Source organism: Myotis lucifugus, unplaced genomic scaffold (assembly GCF_000147115.1).
Source record: "Myotis lucifugus unplaced genomic scaffold, Myoluc2.0 scaffold_52, whole genome shotgun sequence".
Taxonomy (NCBI): domain Eukaryota; kingdom Metazoa; phylum Chordata; class Mammalia; order Chiroptera; family Vespertilionidae; genus Myotis; species Myotis lucifugus.
The window spans coordinates 2246777-2265391 of record NW_005871100.1 but is presented as its reverse complement, the minus strand read 5'-3'; the positions used below and the strand labels follow the sequence as shown (position 1 = coordinate 2265391).

Here is an 18615-nt window from a genome sequence, read left to right as displayed (position 1 = left end):
GCTTTGCCTCAGAAGCCCTTTTCAATTCTCTGATGACCCCTGGTGGCCAATTCATGAACTTATACACTCCCTCAGGGTTTGCTCCAGAATGAACAACCCAGAAGGAGGCAGGTTATCTATTCCGTTTTTATTTTTTTGTTTGTTTGTTTTGTGTGTTTTCCTTTGTTTTTAAAATCCCCAAAGAAGGAAATTTTACAATTTCTCACATCAGCGCATTCCATTATTTGTTCACAATGCTGGTAAAAAATCGACCCTGTGTCTTTATAGGTTGCCATTCGAAGAAAGTAAAACTCATTTATTTGGTTTAACATTCTGTGTATAAAGAGATTCTTAGAAACTGGGTGTTTTTTCCTTTCTCCTTGCCTCTAAGCGAGCATAGTGGAGCTAAACTAGTACTAATCCTCCTGCCCCATTGGACTTGCCGCCTATGGATAGCATCCCCTGATACCCTGAGTCTTCCCTTTCACCCTGCCCCCCATCAAGCCATACCCATCTCCTGATCCATCCTCCCAAGCCCTCTTCTATGTAACATGGTAGAGATAACCTTCTATTCAGACCTTACACATATCACTGAGGCAGTAAGTCCATACACTGGGGAAGGGGAGGGTGTCGACTAAAGACTTGTCAATTTCAGCACTCGCAGGTACCATAATCGTATTTTACACAGAGGACTCATTGGAGTGGCTCTAGGGAATCGTAGGTAACTCGACAAATATTAGGGCAACATGTTCTGCCAATGCCCAGGGCTGGGTACATACTCCAGCCAACCCCTACTTCCCACCCCCAGCAAGGAACACCACACTTTATAAGAGAAAACTAAACCACCAACAGACCAAAATCAATGGTACCGCTTAAGATGAGAAGTACAATTAGTAAATTAATTAAGGCTCCCTTCACACTTCCATATGCGGAGGCGGATCATTTGTTTGGTTTAAGTAACATGCTCTATTGTAATTGAAGTCATTAGTACCCCAAGCAAATGTCTTGAAATTCCCCCAAGTATGTTTGAATGGACTCCCATTTTGCCACAGAGATTCCAGTTCAGATGATACTTCAGCTGCTACACTAATGGTGTTCACCAGGGCAGAGCTTTTTATTTAAAGCAATTGGTTTTGTGACTAGAATCATTAACTAGGTACCTTAATAGCATTTTAATTCTACACACACACACTGCCAGCATATACTAGCCACTTGCTTAAGCTATTCTGTGCTTTTCAGAGGAATTTTACTTGTAGTGGTTGGTGTTAACCACTCACGAAATCTTCCTTTATTATGATTGTTGCCACTGTACCATCAGACGGAAAATGAACTTTTCAAATTTTTTTGTTTTGAGCCTCCTTACATCACTCAAGCGACCACTGGCTCTTGTCAAGTTTTGAATTGTCTCATTTATTTGAGCCAGCTCACACCACACTAGAATCCTTCCTATCTTTCTCCTTCCTAACATTTCTACTCACCTCTCATTCCTTTGTGAGATAGTTATGTCTTCTGTTTGTGCTTCTTGCCAGAAAGTTGGACTTTAGAAGGAATGGGGAAGGGGAAGGGGGAGAGGAGAAAAGGCCTGACTTTCCCTGCTTGATGCAAAGATGCAAAGATGCAAAGATGCAAAGAAAGAAATGGCTGAAAGAGTTAGTTGCTTTCTTCTCTATGTTAGGTTTTGCACACAAAGGTTTCTGCACAGTTCAAATATATTTATGAATGGAAAGAACTACAACATCATTTTAGCTACTTTCTTCCTGTTTTGTCTCACCTACCTTCTATTCTTCCAGATCCCTGATGCCCTACATACATAACAAAAAGAAGATAGTGAAAGTTCAGAGAAAACTAATGTCCGTGACTTCCAAATCTTCGCTGTGTAGCTACTGGACTCATAGCCATCTATGGTTAAGACATATTTTGAGAGATCTGTTCAGCCCACACCCCTTTCTCTAAAGCGTGACTCTGCGTTTACCAGTAGAAAGGGCCCATTGGTGATGTTATGTCACATGACCCAGCTTCCTCAGCCTTAGCTGACTGGCCCAAGAAAGAACACCTGATTCAAACTGGACCAATCACATCATGTTCCTAGGAGAAGTACTAGTTAATTTCTATTGATTGAGACAGGTAAACTTAGAAACTGTAGAGTAGCCATCTTCTGCCAAATACCTGGAAAAGCAACGCATGTTGATCTGCCAAGAGAGAAGAATGAAGCACAAAAAGGTGACCATATGATCTTGGACAGAATAAGGCTGAGACAGAAAGACTGGCTGCCCTGGCTTCTGATTTCAGTTCCTGGATCCTTAGGCCAGACAACACTTTCTGCTTTTGGTGTCTCCAGGCAGGGAAGAAGGATTTAGAATGGGGTGGCTACCTGAATTAGGATTCAACCAAACAATAGAAACCACAGTAACTTTAATTTTAAAATGTTTCTTTTTTTGGCCTGGCCAGCATGGCTCAGTGGTTGAGCATTGACCTATGAACCAGGAGATCATGGTTCAATTCCCTGTCAGGGCGCATGCCCATGTTGAGGGCTTGATCTCCAGTGTGGGTGTGCAGGAGGCAGCCAATCAATGATCCTCTCTCATCATTGATGTTTCTATCTCTCTCTCCATCTCTCCCTTCTTCTCTGAAATATATTTTTTAAAATATTTTCCTTTTTAAAAATTATTATTCATTTTACTTGGAAACGACCTTCAATGTTCCAAGTCTGTTAAAATTTCCAGTGTTTGCTCTGGCCTGCATCAGCCATGAGCAAGCATGAGGAGCTACATTCTGTGTTGGGCAAATGCTGGGGAATAGGAAATATTTAATATAAAACATATTCATCATAACGGGAGGATAACCATAGACATGTAAAGTGAATTCTAAAGAACACCCTGGGTTCAGGAAGAGTACTCATGGATGGACAAACCCATAAAGTATGAATGGGGCCCTTCCCAAGGCTACAGTCTGGACCTCCTTGGAGAAGGGGTGGCTACAGCCCACTGGGTGGCTGAGAAGTTCACTAGGGGGCCTGGCCCAAAGCTGCCAACAATCCTGGACACATAGGAAAAGCCTCCAGAGGCGGTGGGCTGTGGCTGGCGGGGGTGGGGGCGCAAAGGAAGTCAGAATATTGGGAGCCCAGTGGCTTGAAGGGTGACACACCACCAGGAGTGCACGGTATCCATGATGGGAGGGCTGTGGGAAGCCAGAAAGAATGAGGGAGGGGAAGGGTGTAGGTGGTCAAGGCTGGTAAGAGGGCTGCAGAGAGAGCTGGGCTGTAGGAAGCCAACTCACTGGCAAGGCCTGGGATGAATGGTGTCCATGTTGAGGGGGCCATAGCCAGGTGGTCATCCCTGGGACAGAGCCAGGACTGTGTGCCTGCTGAGGGTCTTCATGGTCTGGGTACCCAGCTCAGGCAGAGTGCCACTGAATGTCCCCACACACATACTGCTGACAAACTAGGCAGCAGGGTGAAGGGAAGGCAAAACACGGGACAAGGGAACAGGAAGAGTTGCCAACTTCCTCTTGCAATGTCCCTCCAGCACCCTCTGCTGACAAAGCTTCATATCATGTTCACTGCGTAAGAAAATGTTTCAAGTTCTAATATCACAGAGCAAGTAAGAGAGGGGAATTGAATCTGAGAAGCAAAAAACAAAACAAAAACAAAAACCAGCAACAAAATACTGGCAGTCACCACTCTGGAAGTTCTAGTTGTTCCAAGATGTCACAGTCACAGCCCAAAAGTTCATGACTAGAGGCTGTGTTAACATGTCTGTATAACATGTCTCCAGAATTTAGTGGCTTAAGACAACAATCACTTATCTCTCCTGCTTTCTGTGGGTCAGGAATTTGGACAGCTCTGGCTCAGGGTTTCTCATGAGGTTGCAATCAAGTTATCAGCCAGAGCTGCGGTCGCCTGAAGGCTTGACTTGGGCTAGAAGAACTTCATCCAAGGTTGATGGAGGCCCCACGTCCTCCCACACGGGTTTGTCCATATGGCTGCTTTAGCACCTGGCTTCCCTCGAAGTGAGTGATCCAAGAGACCAAGGCAAAGCAGCTTTGTCCTTTAGAAGCCTTGGAGGTGACACACCATCATTTCTGCTATAACGTATTGGTCACAAAGGCTGGTCTGGGTTCAATGTGGAAGGGGATGAGAGAGGAACATGCAGTCCCAGAGACGAAGATCACTGGAGGCTAGTTAGCACAGAGGCCACGAATTCAAGGGCTCATTCACTCAACCTGGACCATCACGTGGACTTCTTGGATGTTTCTATACCTTAGGTTGCACATTTAGGCATGTCTTACAGGCAAGCCAACTAACACTGTCAACCACAGAAGGTAAGACTGGGAAGGGTCCTGAGAAATCAACCAGGTTCAACATGTTTATTTCTATATGAGAATACGGAGGCTCAGAGAGCATGAATGCCCTGTCCTAAGTGGTACAGCCAGTAACTGCAGTTCCAGAACTAGAATCCCGGGGTCCTGACTCTAGTTCTTTCTTCCCAAATTCAAGCCCACTGCACTGGAATCACTGTGGTGCTCTTAGGAATGTCAATCCCTGGCCCCCTCCAGGCCTACTGGATCGGAATCTGCTGGGAGGGGCTGGACACCCAGCAGGGGAGTTTGTCCTATTTGTAAAGCTCCCCAGGTATTTCTGAGCAGCCACCACCAGTCTGGGAGCCACTGGGCTCCACCACCTTGACTGCTTCTGCCACCCAGAGGAGGGAGTGAACCAGGCACAGGCTGAGGCCTAGCGGAGCCTGATTCCATGTCTTCAAGCCAGAGGGGCTGTCCCGCTGGCTCCTGGGTACTCCTGGGGACACACTCTCCCGCCTGCAGAGAGAATGCCTTGTGCTTTGGCTTGCACTGGATTGTGGACTGTGTTAAATGCACCTGGTCCCGTGCACTTGATTTTCCTGGCGTCTGATGAAGTAAGATGGGCTCCTGCATGATCCTGAAAGGGAGGGAGCACCTCAAATGTTGCCTCCAGGTGCCCCGTGCCTCACTTGTCCCAGCCTTTCTAACTCCTTGATATGAAACAGACCTTTCTCAGTTACCAGATCCTCAGACTCCAGGAATCCCAGCCATTCCCTGTGGCTAGAGGAGCAAGACGGGGCCCTTAGTGGAGGGGCCCAGGCCCAACTCTAAACATCTCAGGTTTCGGCTCCATGACATTTGAGGTAAATAATCTGCAAGTCTAGGCTAAATGCTTCCAGCAAATTGCCTATATTCCTACAAGAAAGTTAAATATTAGATAATTCCCAATGTGAAGGATAGTAATTTTTTAAAAAAAATCAACATGCTTCTTTATATTCTTAAAAGTGGAAAAGCCACAATTCCGCTTTGTAATTTCCTTACCCAGCAGCAGTTCATCCACAGTCTTGCCTGGCATTCAGCTACTTCCATTTTGGAATCTCCCCCAACTTCCTGTCTCCTTTAATTTCCCAAACTGTGCCAATAATGAGAAAAGTAATAATGATAATAATAAAATAGTAACAACAGCAACTGTACTAACTATGTATCAGGCACCAATGTAAGGGCTTTCCAACATTATCTCATTGGTCTCAAAACCATTGTTCACAAGGCATTTTGGTCCTCATTTTAAAACAAACGAAACAACCAATGCTCAAAGAAGTTAAAAAAAAATGTGCCCGAGGTCGCATTTGGTCCAAGGAGCAGAGTCAAGATTCTATGCCTGCTTGACTAAGTCAAGTGTCTTCTGGGTCTAGTTTTCTCCGGATCACCGAGTGGCCATCAAGAGCAAAGATCTCTCTGTCCCAGATCTAGTTTTAAATTCCAGTTCTGCCAATTTCTTGTTGGGCAATTGGAGACTAATTATTTAATCTCTGCAACCTCTTCATCTATAAAATGAGGATAATAATTCCTTCCTCATGTGGTTCTTGAAAGGATTTAATTTAAAAAAATGCAGTGTTCAGCACAGAGTCAATGTTCAATTAACAACAGCCATCATAATTGTACATTTTATTTGCTTCATTATACTTTTTATCCCATGCAAAATGCCTATTCATTTCGCTTGCTGACTGTTTCCCCACTGCACACCAATTTCTAGTTCTAGAATCCATTCTGCCCTGATTTGTATACAATAACAGGGGAGTCTCGCAGAAATAACAGGAAAACAAAACTAATTTGAGAAACAGCAGCCCGAAAAATTACTCAGAGGATATTACAAATGTGGCATCCTTCCTGGCTCTCTTATTTTCTCTACCTCCAGCTTTTCTAAGGGGTCATTTCTCTCCTGATGACAATATCAGCTGCTTCCCCGAGACAGGCAACGGATTAATATTTCTGCCAAATAAAAGGAACTCTTCCCCCATCTGGGTGACCGCTGCTTCTCCTTCACCCAAACTGGCCGGTTCCATAATTTATAACCCAACTGACTGGGCAGGAATGGCTGCTCTGGGGCCTCAGAGACGGGGCTCTGCAGGTGGGCCCCGGTCAGGAGGTCTTGGAACAATCTATCCTGGATGCCTTGAGGTGACAGCTGTCAGTGGCACTGTCTTTTCATTGCTGCCTCTCCACCCTGAAGCTTGGTGTATCGTGTCCAATAGGACACTATGCTTCCGCATCTTCCTTCCCGGCATGGCGGCCTTGAGCTTTTGTCTTCTGGGATCATCTTGAATGTGGTTAGGGCTACATGAATGGTCCCCCAAAACAGAATCTGGTCAGGAGATGCACAGCCAGGTCTTCATTTAATTAAGGGGGGAACCCCAACAGCTCAGCCATTGTGTCATGCAGGGGTTGGGGGTTTCAGAGCTCAGTCTAGCAACCGGGAGAGGGTGCAGATCCTAAGCCCGTGTTGCTAACCAGCTGTCCTGCCCCCTGTGTCACCTACACTGTAGACAAAGCCAGTTGCCCTCAGAGGCAACCTAAGAAAGAGAAGACTAGGCCTTTGTTTTGTTTTCAAAATGAAAGATCACTTCCCTCACCATTAGTTCCTGTTTTCACAAATCTGGATCATTATTAGAGAAGACTCACTATGCAGAAGTCATTGAGGAACTTACTGGTATCAAAAGCAGCCACAAAGCAGAAGAGAAAGTAAGGAATCAGTTTCTGAGGCCAGGGCCGGGGTGGTTGTGGGGGTGAGGGTGGGGGTGGGGGGACAGGGAGTGCAGTGGAGGCTGAGGCCCAGCAGGCCTCAGAGGAAAACCAAGCAGGATTAGGGAAGCTGATCCCCACAGGCTGCACTTGCCTCTTCAGTCCCCCATTCTAGCCCTCATCCCGGGGGCACTCAGGGGACAGTGCCACCTCCATCCGCGTTTGCCTGCTCTAGAAGTTTCTGGAGAAAAGAAGTGTGGGCCACTTTGGGGTGAGGAACACTGAACACAGGGCGGTGGCCCAGAGGCTGGATGATTTCTCAAGCATGTTAATTCTCCCAATTTCAGGTCACAGTCTCTGGGGGGAGTTGGAGATAATTCTCAAATACAATAAAATGTGAGAATCACTGAGAACACATTGAGAACCACTAATCTAGGCAAACTTTTCAAGCATTCATTTTACAAAGAAGTCTGGCCACCAAAGATACCCACATCCTAATCCCCCAAACCTGCGACTGGGTTCACCCCATGGCAAAGGGGAATTACCATTGCAGATAGAATCAAGCTTGTTAGTCAACTGAGCTGCATATAACAGGGAGAGTTTCTGGGATTATCCAGGTGGGCACAGTGTAATCACAAGGGTCCTTCAATGTAGAAGAAGGAAGCAAAAGACAAGAGTCAGAGCAGGCAAACTGGCTATGGTGTCAGCCAGAGCAATGCATGTGCGGACTCAACCTACCAAAGCAGGATTTGAAAACAGAGAAGGGGGCCGCTAGCCAAGGAATGCAGGCAGCTTCCAGAAACTGCAAAAGGCAAGGAAACAGACTCTCCCCCGGAGCCTCCAGAAGCAGCGCAGCCCTGCCAACACCTTGATTTTAGCCCAGTGAGACCTGTCAGACTGCTGGCCTACCGAACTGTGAATCAATGCATGTGTGCTGTGCAAGCCACTACGTTTGTGATCATTTGTACAGCAGCAATAGAAGACAAATAGAAGACATGATAAATGTCTGTACTTAATGCTATTAATAAATATGATATTAAAAACACAATTGTACATTGTGGCTTCCGAAAGGTGTAAAGTTTAAGAGACTTCCAAGAACACAGGGATAATTTCCACCTGTTAGGATTAGGTCATATTTCTAGGCTTACTTTCTATCAATTCTCCCTAAGACAGATGTGCTGGATATTTGCATGTTTTCCTGATTGATTTTGAAGGTCTATTCTTTGCTCTGTGCCCTGGAAGGCAGACCTCTATGGACGAGACTCCCTCACCCTCTGGGTTCCAGTTTGGTCCCACCGATGGGAGGGACCAACAGGAATCTGAAAGACAACTAGGTGCCGAGCTTGTATCTATACAACCCTGAGAGCGAATCCCTCCTTAAACCTTGTGCTCTAGCTTCCTCACCTGCCTCACTCCACAGTAACACCAAGGAAGAGATAAGAAACTCTCTAGGGTCCAGGAAAGACTTTCCAGAGTAGATGACAGCCTAAGGACCACCAAAAAGTGTCTAGAATTCCTCACCATTTCTTACATGCCTCCTCCGACCCACAACTATGTGGTGAATTCCGTCAGAGGCCGTGACTGGGAAAGCAGAAATGAGAAGTTTAGAAAATGCCGGTGTGGCTCAGTGGTTGAGCATTGATCCAGGAACTGAGAGATTGCCGTTCAACTCCCGGTCAGGGCACATGTTGGGGTTGCGGGCTCAATACCCAGAGGAGGGCATGCCAGAGGCAGCTGATGGATGATGTTTCTCTCTCATTGATGTTTCTATCTCTCTATCTCTCCCCCTTCCTCTCTTTTTAAAGATCAGTAAAACATATTTTAAAAATACAACCCAACAGTACCAACAGAAGTAATTTAATTGGAAAACCATCCTGGATTAAGCAATTTACCCAGTTATTAGATATGTAGCACTGCTATATGCAAATCATATGCAAATATAAATAAGATCCTCCATAGGGACTGCTTTTTCACTGTTTTCTCTGGCTTCTAAAGCAAATCCAATTTGGAAAATAAAAATAGAAAATTACCCTGTGGTGGGATAGCATTTGTTTATGCATCTCAGCACTTCTACCAATACCCCCAACAGTGCCCAGAAGCCTAACATGATTTGTTCAGGCTGAAGAACTATGTGACCTTGAAGTAAGCTTATTAGGATTAGTAAAGTACAAGGATATACCTACCTGTGTGTATTATGGACTTGAGAGGGTGAGTGGCCCCCTCGTCCAGGATGCCAACCTAGATCACCTCAATCCCCCATCCCTCCCCCAAAGGTCCAGAGTAGATGGGTTCAGTTTCCTCTCCTGTGTCTTCACAGAGTACTGCTCAATTCATGGTACTGACTTCATGAAGGAGTGAGTGTAGGAAAATTAATCGGCCTAGCAAAATCCACAGAGAGGGCAACCATCCAAGACCAAAATCAACCACCTTTAGCCATGCTTATATGCATTACCTGTGAACTTCAGGAGCCCCCCACTCCTTATCCTCGTTGGTTTCCCACTACCCTGGGTATTTTTTAGAACAAAACAACAAAGAGATAGGAAGAAGGCGGCGGCAGGAAGAGGTGGCAGGATTCATATTCCTAATAAGGCTGCTGGACCTCTCTGCAAACATTTGTTTCCTGCCCATAAACAGGAACACCACACAGAGTCACTTATTTTTAGAAAAAAAAATCTAAAATAAATTTTAAAACCCACAATTCTTCATTGAGTTGTAGGTTAACATTTCCACCCTGGAGGGAGCATAGCCCGCCCTTGAGTGGCAGTTCCGTCAGGGCGCTGGCGCAGGCTTACCAGGGCCGGGAAGAACCAGAAGAAAAGGTTGCTGTTGTAAGTGTTATTCACAGTGAGGAAGCCGGTGTAGCTCTCCATCTGATTCTGTCCTGGGAAGGGAGCCACTGCACTCAATCGTCTCCCTAGTGAGAGAAAAATTCACCCAAGGATTAGAGAGATGATACAGGGTTAGCCACCTCCTCCCAGGGGCCAGGTCTAGGATGCAGTGATCAGAAAGGCTACGAGAGTGGGCAGAAGGATGCTCACTGCAGGGAATCCCAGCATGCTCTGGTCAAGTCCACATCATCTACATACACAATTTAGCCAAGGACAGTGGCATCTTTAAGATTTTTTTTTTTTGGTCCCCAAATATAATTTATAAGTGATGATAAATTTTGTTCTTATTAAAAGAACAAAAACAATCACCTAATCTCAGTTCCACTTGAGAAGGTAAGTAAACCAAGGTGCTCACATTGGGCACCTGGAGGGCCAGGGCAGAGTAAAGCCACCTGACGCCAGAGGAGGGGTTGCAAGAGAAGCAACGTAGCCAAGTAGCCCTCAGCCTTGGGAGGCCTGGATCCTGCACACTCCCCTGATCATGGAGGCCAAAGGCCTGCTCCGTCCATGAAGGGAAATGCACTGAGGCCTGTGGGAGCGGGATGGATAAGGATGGCTGGGGAGGGAGGGGAAAGGCAGACAGTGAGAGAGAGGGTGGCCTCGTGGTGACTCAGAGGGAGCCAAATAAGACGATGGAACAGTTGTAGAGGGCAGAGGTCTTATGGCAGCAAAGGGACGAGGACAGCAGGGGAGGAAGAGGGGGAGGAAATGTTCATACAGCTAAGGCCACCCAGAAGGAGATAATGCTGATAGGAGCTAACACTGAAAAGGTCAATGTACATTAAGTGGCAGGTATAATTATTATCCCCACTGGACAGGTGACAAAACGGAAGCACAGACAGGTTAAGTGACTTGCCCAAGGTCACACAGTTAGTCAAGGGAAGCTGAGGTTTAAACCGCAGAGTCCCTCTCCCACCCTCCCCACGGCCTCTCCCTGGAGAGTTAGTCATAAGGGGTGAGGTGGAAGGGGAAGCAGTGATTAGGAAAGGAGTGGAGAAGGAACAGAAAGTGGGTGACAGGCATCGTGGGGAAGTGGATGGGGAAGTCTGGGTAAAGAAGAGTCCTGTAGTGGTGGCAAAGCAAGGGTCCCCGATAAAAACAAACGACTCAAGAAAAGCCATTTAAGTCTGAGACATACCAGTTGGAGACTGGCTAGTGGACAGGATCGGCGAGGAAGCCTGATCCTTCACACACGCCACTGACTAAAGATGCCTGTGTGGGTCCCAGGGCCCTCAGGCCCCGCAGTGCTGATGGTTCACGTGTCTTCCCAACTGGGCGTCCAGGGACAGCACTGATAGGGCGCAGTAGCCACAGAGCGAACGTGTGCACTCAGGGAATCGGTGCGACCAATCAGGGCCCGACCCCAGAGATGGTTGTTAACTTTCACCAGCACACCACTGCCCTGGGCCACAAGTTCTCTTTTCAAATGATGGGCCTCCCGAAAGGGAAGCTCATCTTCACCAACTACACCACGCTGTTCCTTTTTCTAGTGCTTTGCTGATCCTAGCGCTACTGCTGACCAGCTCTGTGACCCTTTTTTAATTTTTTTGTTAATCCTCGCCCAAGGATATTTTTCCATTGATCTTTAGGGAGAGTAGAAGAGAGAGGGAAAGACAGAGAGAAACATCGATGTGAGAAGAAACACATCGATTGGTTGCCTCCAGCATGAGCCCTGACTAGGGCCTGGGCCAAGGAGGAGCCTGCAACCGAGGTACGTGCCCTTGACTGGAATTGAACCCTGGACCCTTTGGTCCGCAGGCCGATGCTCTATCCACTGAGCCAACCCAACTAGGGCTCTGTGACCCTTTTAACAGGCAGAGGTTTGGCCGGACTGGGCTCCAGCTTCTCACCTAGGAAAGTGGATGGCACTGAGTCTATGCACGCAAAACCTGGAGAAAAGAAGCCGGCTTGCAGGGCGCATCGCTATGGTTGCCTTTGAAATGCGTCCCCTGAATGGGAACAGGGGCGCCTGGGAGCAGAGGCGATGGTGGGGACACAGGGAAGGTGGCAGTTTCCTGAGGGTCCTGCTAGGCCAGCACAGCAGGGAAAACATGGTTTCCCGGTTGGACAGACCTGGGTTGGCGGTTCTGGCCAGGCTTTCAAGCAGGCCCACTCCACCTCTGAGCCTCTTTCCTTTTATGCAAAATGTGGATGCCTCCCCCACCTTGTGAGGGTCAAATGAAAACATGTAGATGAGCCCTCACCATGAGGCTGGGCATAAAATAAGGGCTCAAGCAAAGGGAGGGACGGTCACTGCCCGCCCAGGCCACCCCAGGAGCAGCCTGGAAGACTCTGCCTTTCTCTGCCTCAGCCCAGTTCCCTCCCAGCCAAGATTGCTTAACCCAACCTCGCCAGCTCTGCCCCTCCTCTTGCAATGAGATCTACCTCCCCACCAGAAAAAGACAGAGAAAAAGGGAGACAGATGGATTTGAAGAAAAGGAAAAGGGCGAGAGATGTTTAGTGGGTGCCTTCCTCCCATCCACACCCTTCCCTCCTGCAGACACCGCTTCCCTCTCCCCTTCTTTGCTTTCACTTCAATTAGCGCAAAGAAGGCTCACCCTCCAGGGTTGGGCTGCCGTTAAAACACTTGTTTTGGGGCCATTTTTCAAATGGAAATAGAACATGATATTCGTTTCAGATGTGCAACCAGATGATTGGACATTTGTGTATATTGTGAAATGATCATGACAGTAAGTCTCATTAACATCTGTCACCACACAGCTATACAATGTTTTTCCTTGTGATGAGGACTTTTAAGATCTACTCTCTTAGCAACTGTCAAACATGCACCACAGTACCATTAACTATAGTCGCCATGCTGTACATGACATCCCCAGGATGTATTTTTTTTTTAATAGCTGGAAGTTTGTACCTAAAAAACACTTTTGAAATGTTTCTCACAAAGCTGTTAATATTCTGAAAATCAGAGACCTCTCCCCCCCCAAAGGAGGGCAGAGAACTGAAGATGAGGAGTTGGGAATGAATATTGGTGTGAATTAGGAGGAGTAAGAGAGCAGGAGATGGTTCATGAAAAAAGAAGAGAAAAAATGAGAACCATCAAAGTAGAATGAGAAGAGAAAATATATGATGGACAGGACATGACGGAGTCATCCATCTCTCTGAGAGTGGCCCGGCACCAGGTCCGCTGGCCGGCTCTGAAAAATGACTCGGCTCAGCCAGCCCGCCGTTTCTGAGCACCCCAAGCGGTTTCTCTGCTACCTGTACTTACTCAGGTTCATTTCCTACCTGCCCTTCTAGGTCAGGGACTATCAGAAAGCAAGGAATTTGTCTAGTTTATCTTTGTACCCCTGGGGACATACCATGCTGACTTATACACTTATGGCATTTAATACATATTGTTAATGAATGAATGTGAATGAATGAATGAATGAGCTAAAACAGGCCACACTGATAATGCACTAGAATTAGCTTCCTTCTCCAAAAATCTTTTAGGGCAGGGAGGCCTTATTAAGAGCTTAAGAAATGCAGAGAAAACTTTTCTCTGGCCCACAAAAAAAGTGGTTCACCCTGTTTCAAATATTAAACTTCCTTTAACTAAACCACAGTGAATAATTTAAAAAGTTCTTTTAACTCAAATGATTTTTAAAAATATTTTCAAGTGTTCTGTTCACCCTCCCAAAGTCTATTAATGGAATGTGGAAAATAAACCCCCAAGACATAGTGGTTCCTTTCTTCCTGGAACCGTGACTCAACAATACAAACATTCAAAACCGTTACAGAAAGGGAAAAGGTCTCTTTGAAGCGATTTCACTTCCTCCTTGTTATGTACTGTGGTTGCCAGAGTTTGTAATACCACCACGTTAAAAAAGATTGGAGTCTGACCACAGAAGGGCATGAACCAGCTAATCAGGGCGGACTTCACACTCACCAAGATTCGGGCGATCACCATGATGTACAGAGAGACACAGCCAGACCCTCAGTAATAATAAATGAAGACCTGATAGCAAAATAGTCTTTAAAATTTGTGAAAATGCTAAACATGTGTTTGTGAACACGTTAAAATTTGCCTCTTAGATTCATTGTTTCAGAGAGTTAGGATTTGTTCTAGCTGCAAAGAAAGTAAACATGTAATTACAATTACATAAAATGAAGCCAGCTAGTTGGGGATTAAAAAAATTTCTCTCATTTTTTTTGAATGATTATTCATCCCCAAAATGTTCCGTTGCAGCATTAAGACTCATGTTCCTAAGGTTTTGACAGACTCGATAAACAGAACAGATTTAGGGGAATGAGGTGACCATCTGCCCAGAGTTTCCTGAACTTTCAGTGAAGACGATGAATAAAATTATCCTTAATTAGGTTATCAGGGTTGCATTTGAATACCCAGATGTACCAGATTTTGGATCAGCCATTTAAAATTCCATTTGAGATTTTGAGTGTGTTACAGAACAGTAGAAAGTGACATTACATCAGATTTAATATTTTAAATATCGTCACTCATCCCATGATGATCTCTCAGGGCTGGCACAGAAGGACAGAAGATGAAACGATCTCCCTCAACATCTTTCTTTGCTACTTTGACCATAGCTGAAATGCTCATAGTCAAGAAATTCAGGAATGAGAGGGGTGTGGACAACCCCTCAGGTGGATTTCTCTACAGTCTTCTCACTTGACGCTACCAGATGTCTGATACAGACACCCCATGGTCACTTTCACTTAATGCCTTTGTTTAAGCTGTTTCCTCACTCAGTATGTGCGGGCCCTTTTCTATTTACCCAAATTTTGCCCAATACCCTCAGGTCTGGAGCTGGTCACATGTTCAGTGGTTCCTACTTCACACGCTGGAGTTAGCAGAGATAGGTTTTAATTCCAGCTCTGCCACTTACTAGGTTTAAATAGTCCTGGGTAAGAGATTTAATTTCTCTGGGCCTCATTTTCCTCATCTGTAAAATGGGAACAAAACTATTCATTCTTCCTTAGGGTTGCTCTGGGGATTAAATGAACTGATGTGTGCATAAAGCACAATGCCTGACACACATTTGGGTCTAAAATTGGAATTCTACAAATATCTATCAAGTTCCGATTACATACAGGCACTGTGCTAGGTACTACAGATATAATTACTAACCGATAACTACTTGTTATATTTACGATGGCAACTATTGCTGTTTTCTCCCCGGACTGTGCCAACTGACAGGATGGTTTCTTTCTCAACATCCCCAGCATGTTTAGGTCACATGTACTCCTTTAGGATTCTAATATGTGCTGCCTTATTCCTCAATTGTGTCATGTGTGTGTGTCTGGTCACTCTAGGAGAGCACAAGCTTCTTAAAGAAAAAGAAATTATAGCAGAAGTCAGAAAAGTTGGGTCCTAAACACACCTCTGCTTCTATGACTGCTGCCCCTTGGACAAATCATGCAAACCATGTGAGTCTCATCTGTAGATCGGTAGAGTTGGTTATAAGTAGTTCATTGCTCTTCAATTCTACACTACGTGATTTGCTTTGATTTATTGTTAATGAACATCATCTCTAAGTCATCAGAATCCACTTATGGAAGCCAAAATGAATGAATGCATGTGGTCCAGTTTGGTAGATTTGGATCAATGATATTTTGCCTCTTCATATGTGTCTAGTGATATGAGCCTGCACCAGTAGGCTACCATCATTTCATGCCTTCTCTACATCAACTCAAAAGAATCTTTTAAAAAGAAGAGTGACTACATTATCTAACTACATTATCTGATGACATTATCAAATGTATATTAATGTACACTGACAACATCATTAAAGTTTTTCACCTTTTCTGAGAACAGAGATGGTGAAACATGGAACCATTGTGTATTTCAGAAAAGACATCTGAACAGGACTCAAATGCACCCTTAAGATACGGTTTTAAACCAAACAACAAAAACAATGACATCCTATTGGCTATGAGAAATTTCAAAGGAAGGAAAGTTGCTTTATTATACTTTCCATATAGAGTAGACAGATTTATTGTTGATCTTTAAAACTATCATTTCCCACCGTAGCCTGTTTGGCTCAGTGGATAGAGCGTTGGCCTGTGGACTGAAAGGTCCCAGGTTCGATTCCTGTCAAGGGCATGTACCTTGGTGGCGGGCAACATCCCCAGTAGGGGGTGTGCAGGAGGCAGCTGATCGATGTTTCCCTCTCATCGATGTTTCTAACTCTCTATCCCTCTCCCTTCCTCTCTGTAAAAAAATCAATAAAATATATATTTTTTTAAAAAGAAGTGCAGGAACTCAACCACTAGATAAATAGCCTGACACACTCTCGTTTTAGCTCACAATTCTGATAATAGATGACACTAAAGCATTTGTATTTGAAATAAAACCAGTGAGTAAAAAAATTATCAGAATATATTTTAGATCCTATAGGATAATTGATTTTTTTAAAAAAGGAAAAGAACTGCTGAAAGTACACCAGTGGTTTCCTGATTAGACTTACCTTGTTTGACTTTCCCAGCTTCGATGTAGGGAGTGAGAAATAATGGCTGCCCTGCGTTTCCCTTATACGGCAGGGGAGCCCGGGTATTATTGTATATGGAGCGGAACAGCCCGTCCCCACCGGGGCAGAGCCCCAGCAGGGCCAACAGAACAGTCGCCTTCCACATGGCACCAACTATTCCCTGGAGGCCTAGGATGAAAACAACATTCCACAAATGAATCAAAAGAGTAAATATCTCCCTCACCCTTTTACACGCACCAGAGTCATTCATCCACTCAAAACACAATTGTGTGTAAATGCCCTTTGCTACCACTTAAATAAAACAGACCCAATCCCTGCTCACCCTGAAATTAACTGTCTAATAGGGGGTTACTCAAGGGATTTACTATGTAGCTGGAGAAACAGTTTATATTTCTAAAACTGTGGTCTGGGAAGTAAATGCAATGGAGTTGATTAACGCCTAAAGACAAGGGCTCAGTAACTGATCACCAAATGAGTGGTGGTGAAAGTCCATCCACGACAGAGGGCAGAGGACCTAGAAAAGCCTTGGCAAGGTGGGATGGGTGGAACTCAGGCAGGCAGGAGAAATGGGGAAGCATCACCAGTGGGTGGGTGAGTGTGAGCAAAGGCGAGACCTCAGTTGTCCATGGGCACTTTGCAGGGAAATTTAAAATAAACAAAATGGATCTGGTTCCCTCTACTATAGCTTACAAAATCAGTACACTTTGCATCCAAGAACAAAAAAGATAGAAGGAAGACAGGGAGGGTCCTACAACTATTTTTAGGTCCCTGCCCCCATAGCTCCCTGATAAAGAAACTTAGGAGTTAGGACTTAAGTTTTACTAACACAACGCTTTCCAAGGATATTCGAATCTGATGTTTGCTTAGAGTGTTCATCTGGGTTGATGATAATAGTGGCTTAAAATTGCATGGCGATTTCCCTAGCTTGTAAACAAACATGCAAATTGTATTTACAATGAGCCTTCCCTTGTATTTTCAGCCGATTCCAATCTCTTAATAACTCCACCAGGAAAGCAAGGATTATTATCACCATGGTTAGATAAGATAATTTGACTCAAAGGAGCACTTCATGCAAGGCATGACAGTGGAGAAGTCAGAACTACAACTCAGCCAGAGTCAGGACTAGGGTCAGGTGAGGCAGGTGGAGATGCAGGGTCAAATCTCATCTTTTTATCTAAAGTTTTGACATTTGGTTCACCATGGATTTTTTTGGCATTGATTTTGATTTTTTTCCAAGAGTATATTAAAATACTACTTGATTACTGAGTTTTTGGGGGACTGTTACATGTTACCCAAAGGCAGGTGCCTCACTTGCTTCACCTTAATCCTGATCCTGCTAAGTATTATGATGCCTATATCAGGCTTGGTACATTACTCGGCATCACTGCTATTTAAGCATGGCCCAAGTTCTTAGCTCTAAAGTCTAGGCAAAGTATACGAAATGAATAAATACTCCACTCAGATTATTGGATGCAAAAAGAAATATGCAACTATGCAAATATAACGCCTGCTCTTTGGTGCTTTAAAATACCAAACTATTAAAACATCTTAAAAACACAAAATGGGTAAAAGTCTATTAACCACCTATTTATCACAACCCAATTTGGCATAATATGAAAATACTGGTAGCAAATTTAAAAAGCTTTTGAGCCACGTTTCCCCAACAAGATAAAAATGTATAATTATAACTGGATTGAAAACGTAATCCTTGTAAAGTCTTTCACGGTTAATTTAATAGAATTCCCCATACTTAATGTAAGCAAGCTCAATCATCTATGGTATGTAGCTAAAAAAATGCTTTTGCCTATTATTGACTATAATAAAGAACAAAATGAATTTAGAAACTGAAATTAGGTTCCCAAGAAGCCAAAGGGTAATGACTACTACAGTACTAATAATTTTTTTTAATTATGTGAATTTGTTATGCTGATGTTTTAATCGCAGTTACTTTTAAGGAATGCTTGAAATCAACAATCTTACTCTAACTGGTTCAGGGAAAAAAATCTGTGGTATTAAAACCATAGTGGAAGAAGCTTTTCCAGTAAACGGTTTTTTCCTGGGGGCAGACACAAGAAACTAATGATGCCTTCTAATTTCTCAGTCTTCCTGCTGCAAACCTCCAGGCCCCTTTAATGGAAGCCATTAATATTTAAATAACCAGGCTGGTTACAGAAGTTCCCATGTAAGCAGATGTTGACTCAGAGATGTTCAAGAAAGGCAAAGCTGGTCTTATTTTAACTGACATATTTAATTCATAAAAG

At 44.5% G+C, this 18615-nt stretch overlaps 1 protein-coding gene and 1 non-coding gene across 3 annotated transcripts in view; one reads left to right on the top strand and one right to left on the bottom strand.

Annotated features, from left to right (window-relative positions):
- Nucleotides 1–18615, bottom strand: part of CPVL (carboxypeptidase, vitellogenic like) — a 101364-nt gene that overhangs the window by 68493 nt on the left and 14256 nt on the right. For both annotated transcript variants that reach the window (XM_023753827.1, XM_023753828.1), the window contains exons 2-3: nt 16334–16522; nt 9810–9931 (exon numbers count right to left, since the gene is read on the bottom strand). In XM_023753827.1, coding sequence (XP_023609595.1) covers nt 9810–9931; nt 16334–16499 — 288 coding nt within the window. In that variant the 5' untranslated portion in view covers nt 16500–16522. The remainder of the gene's footprint in view (nt 1–9809; nt 9932–16333; nt 16523–18615) is intronic.
- Nucleotides 15897–15969, top strand: TRNAH-GUG. Its single transcript has one exon. It is a non-coding gene; the product is annotated as a tRNA-His (tRNA).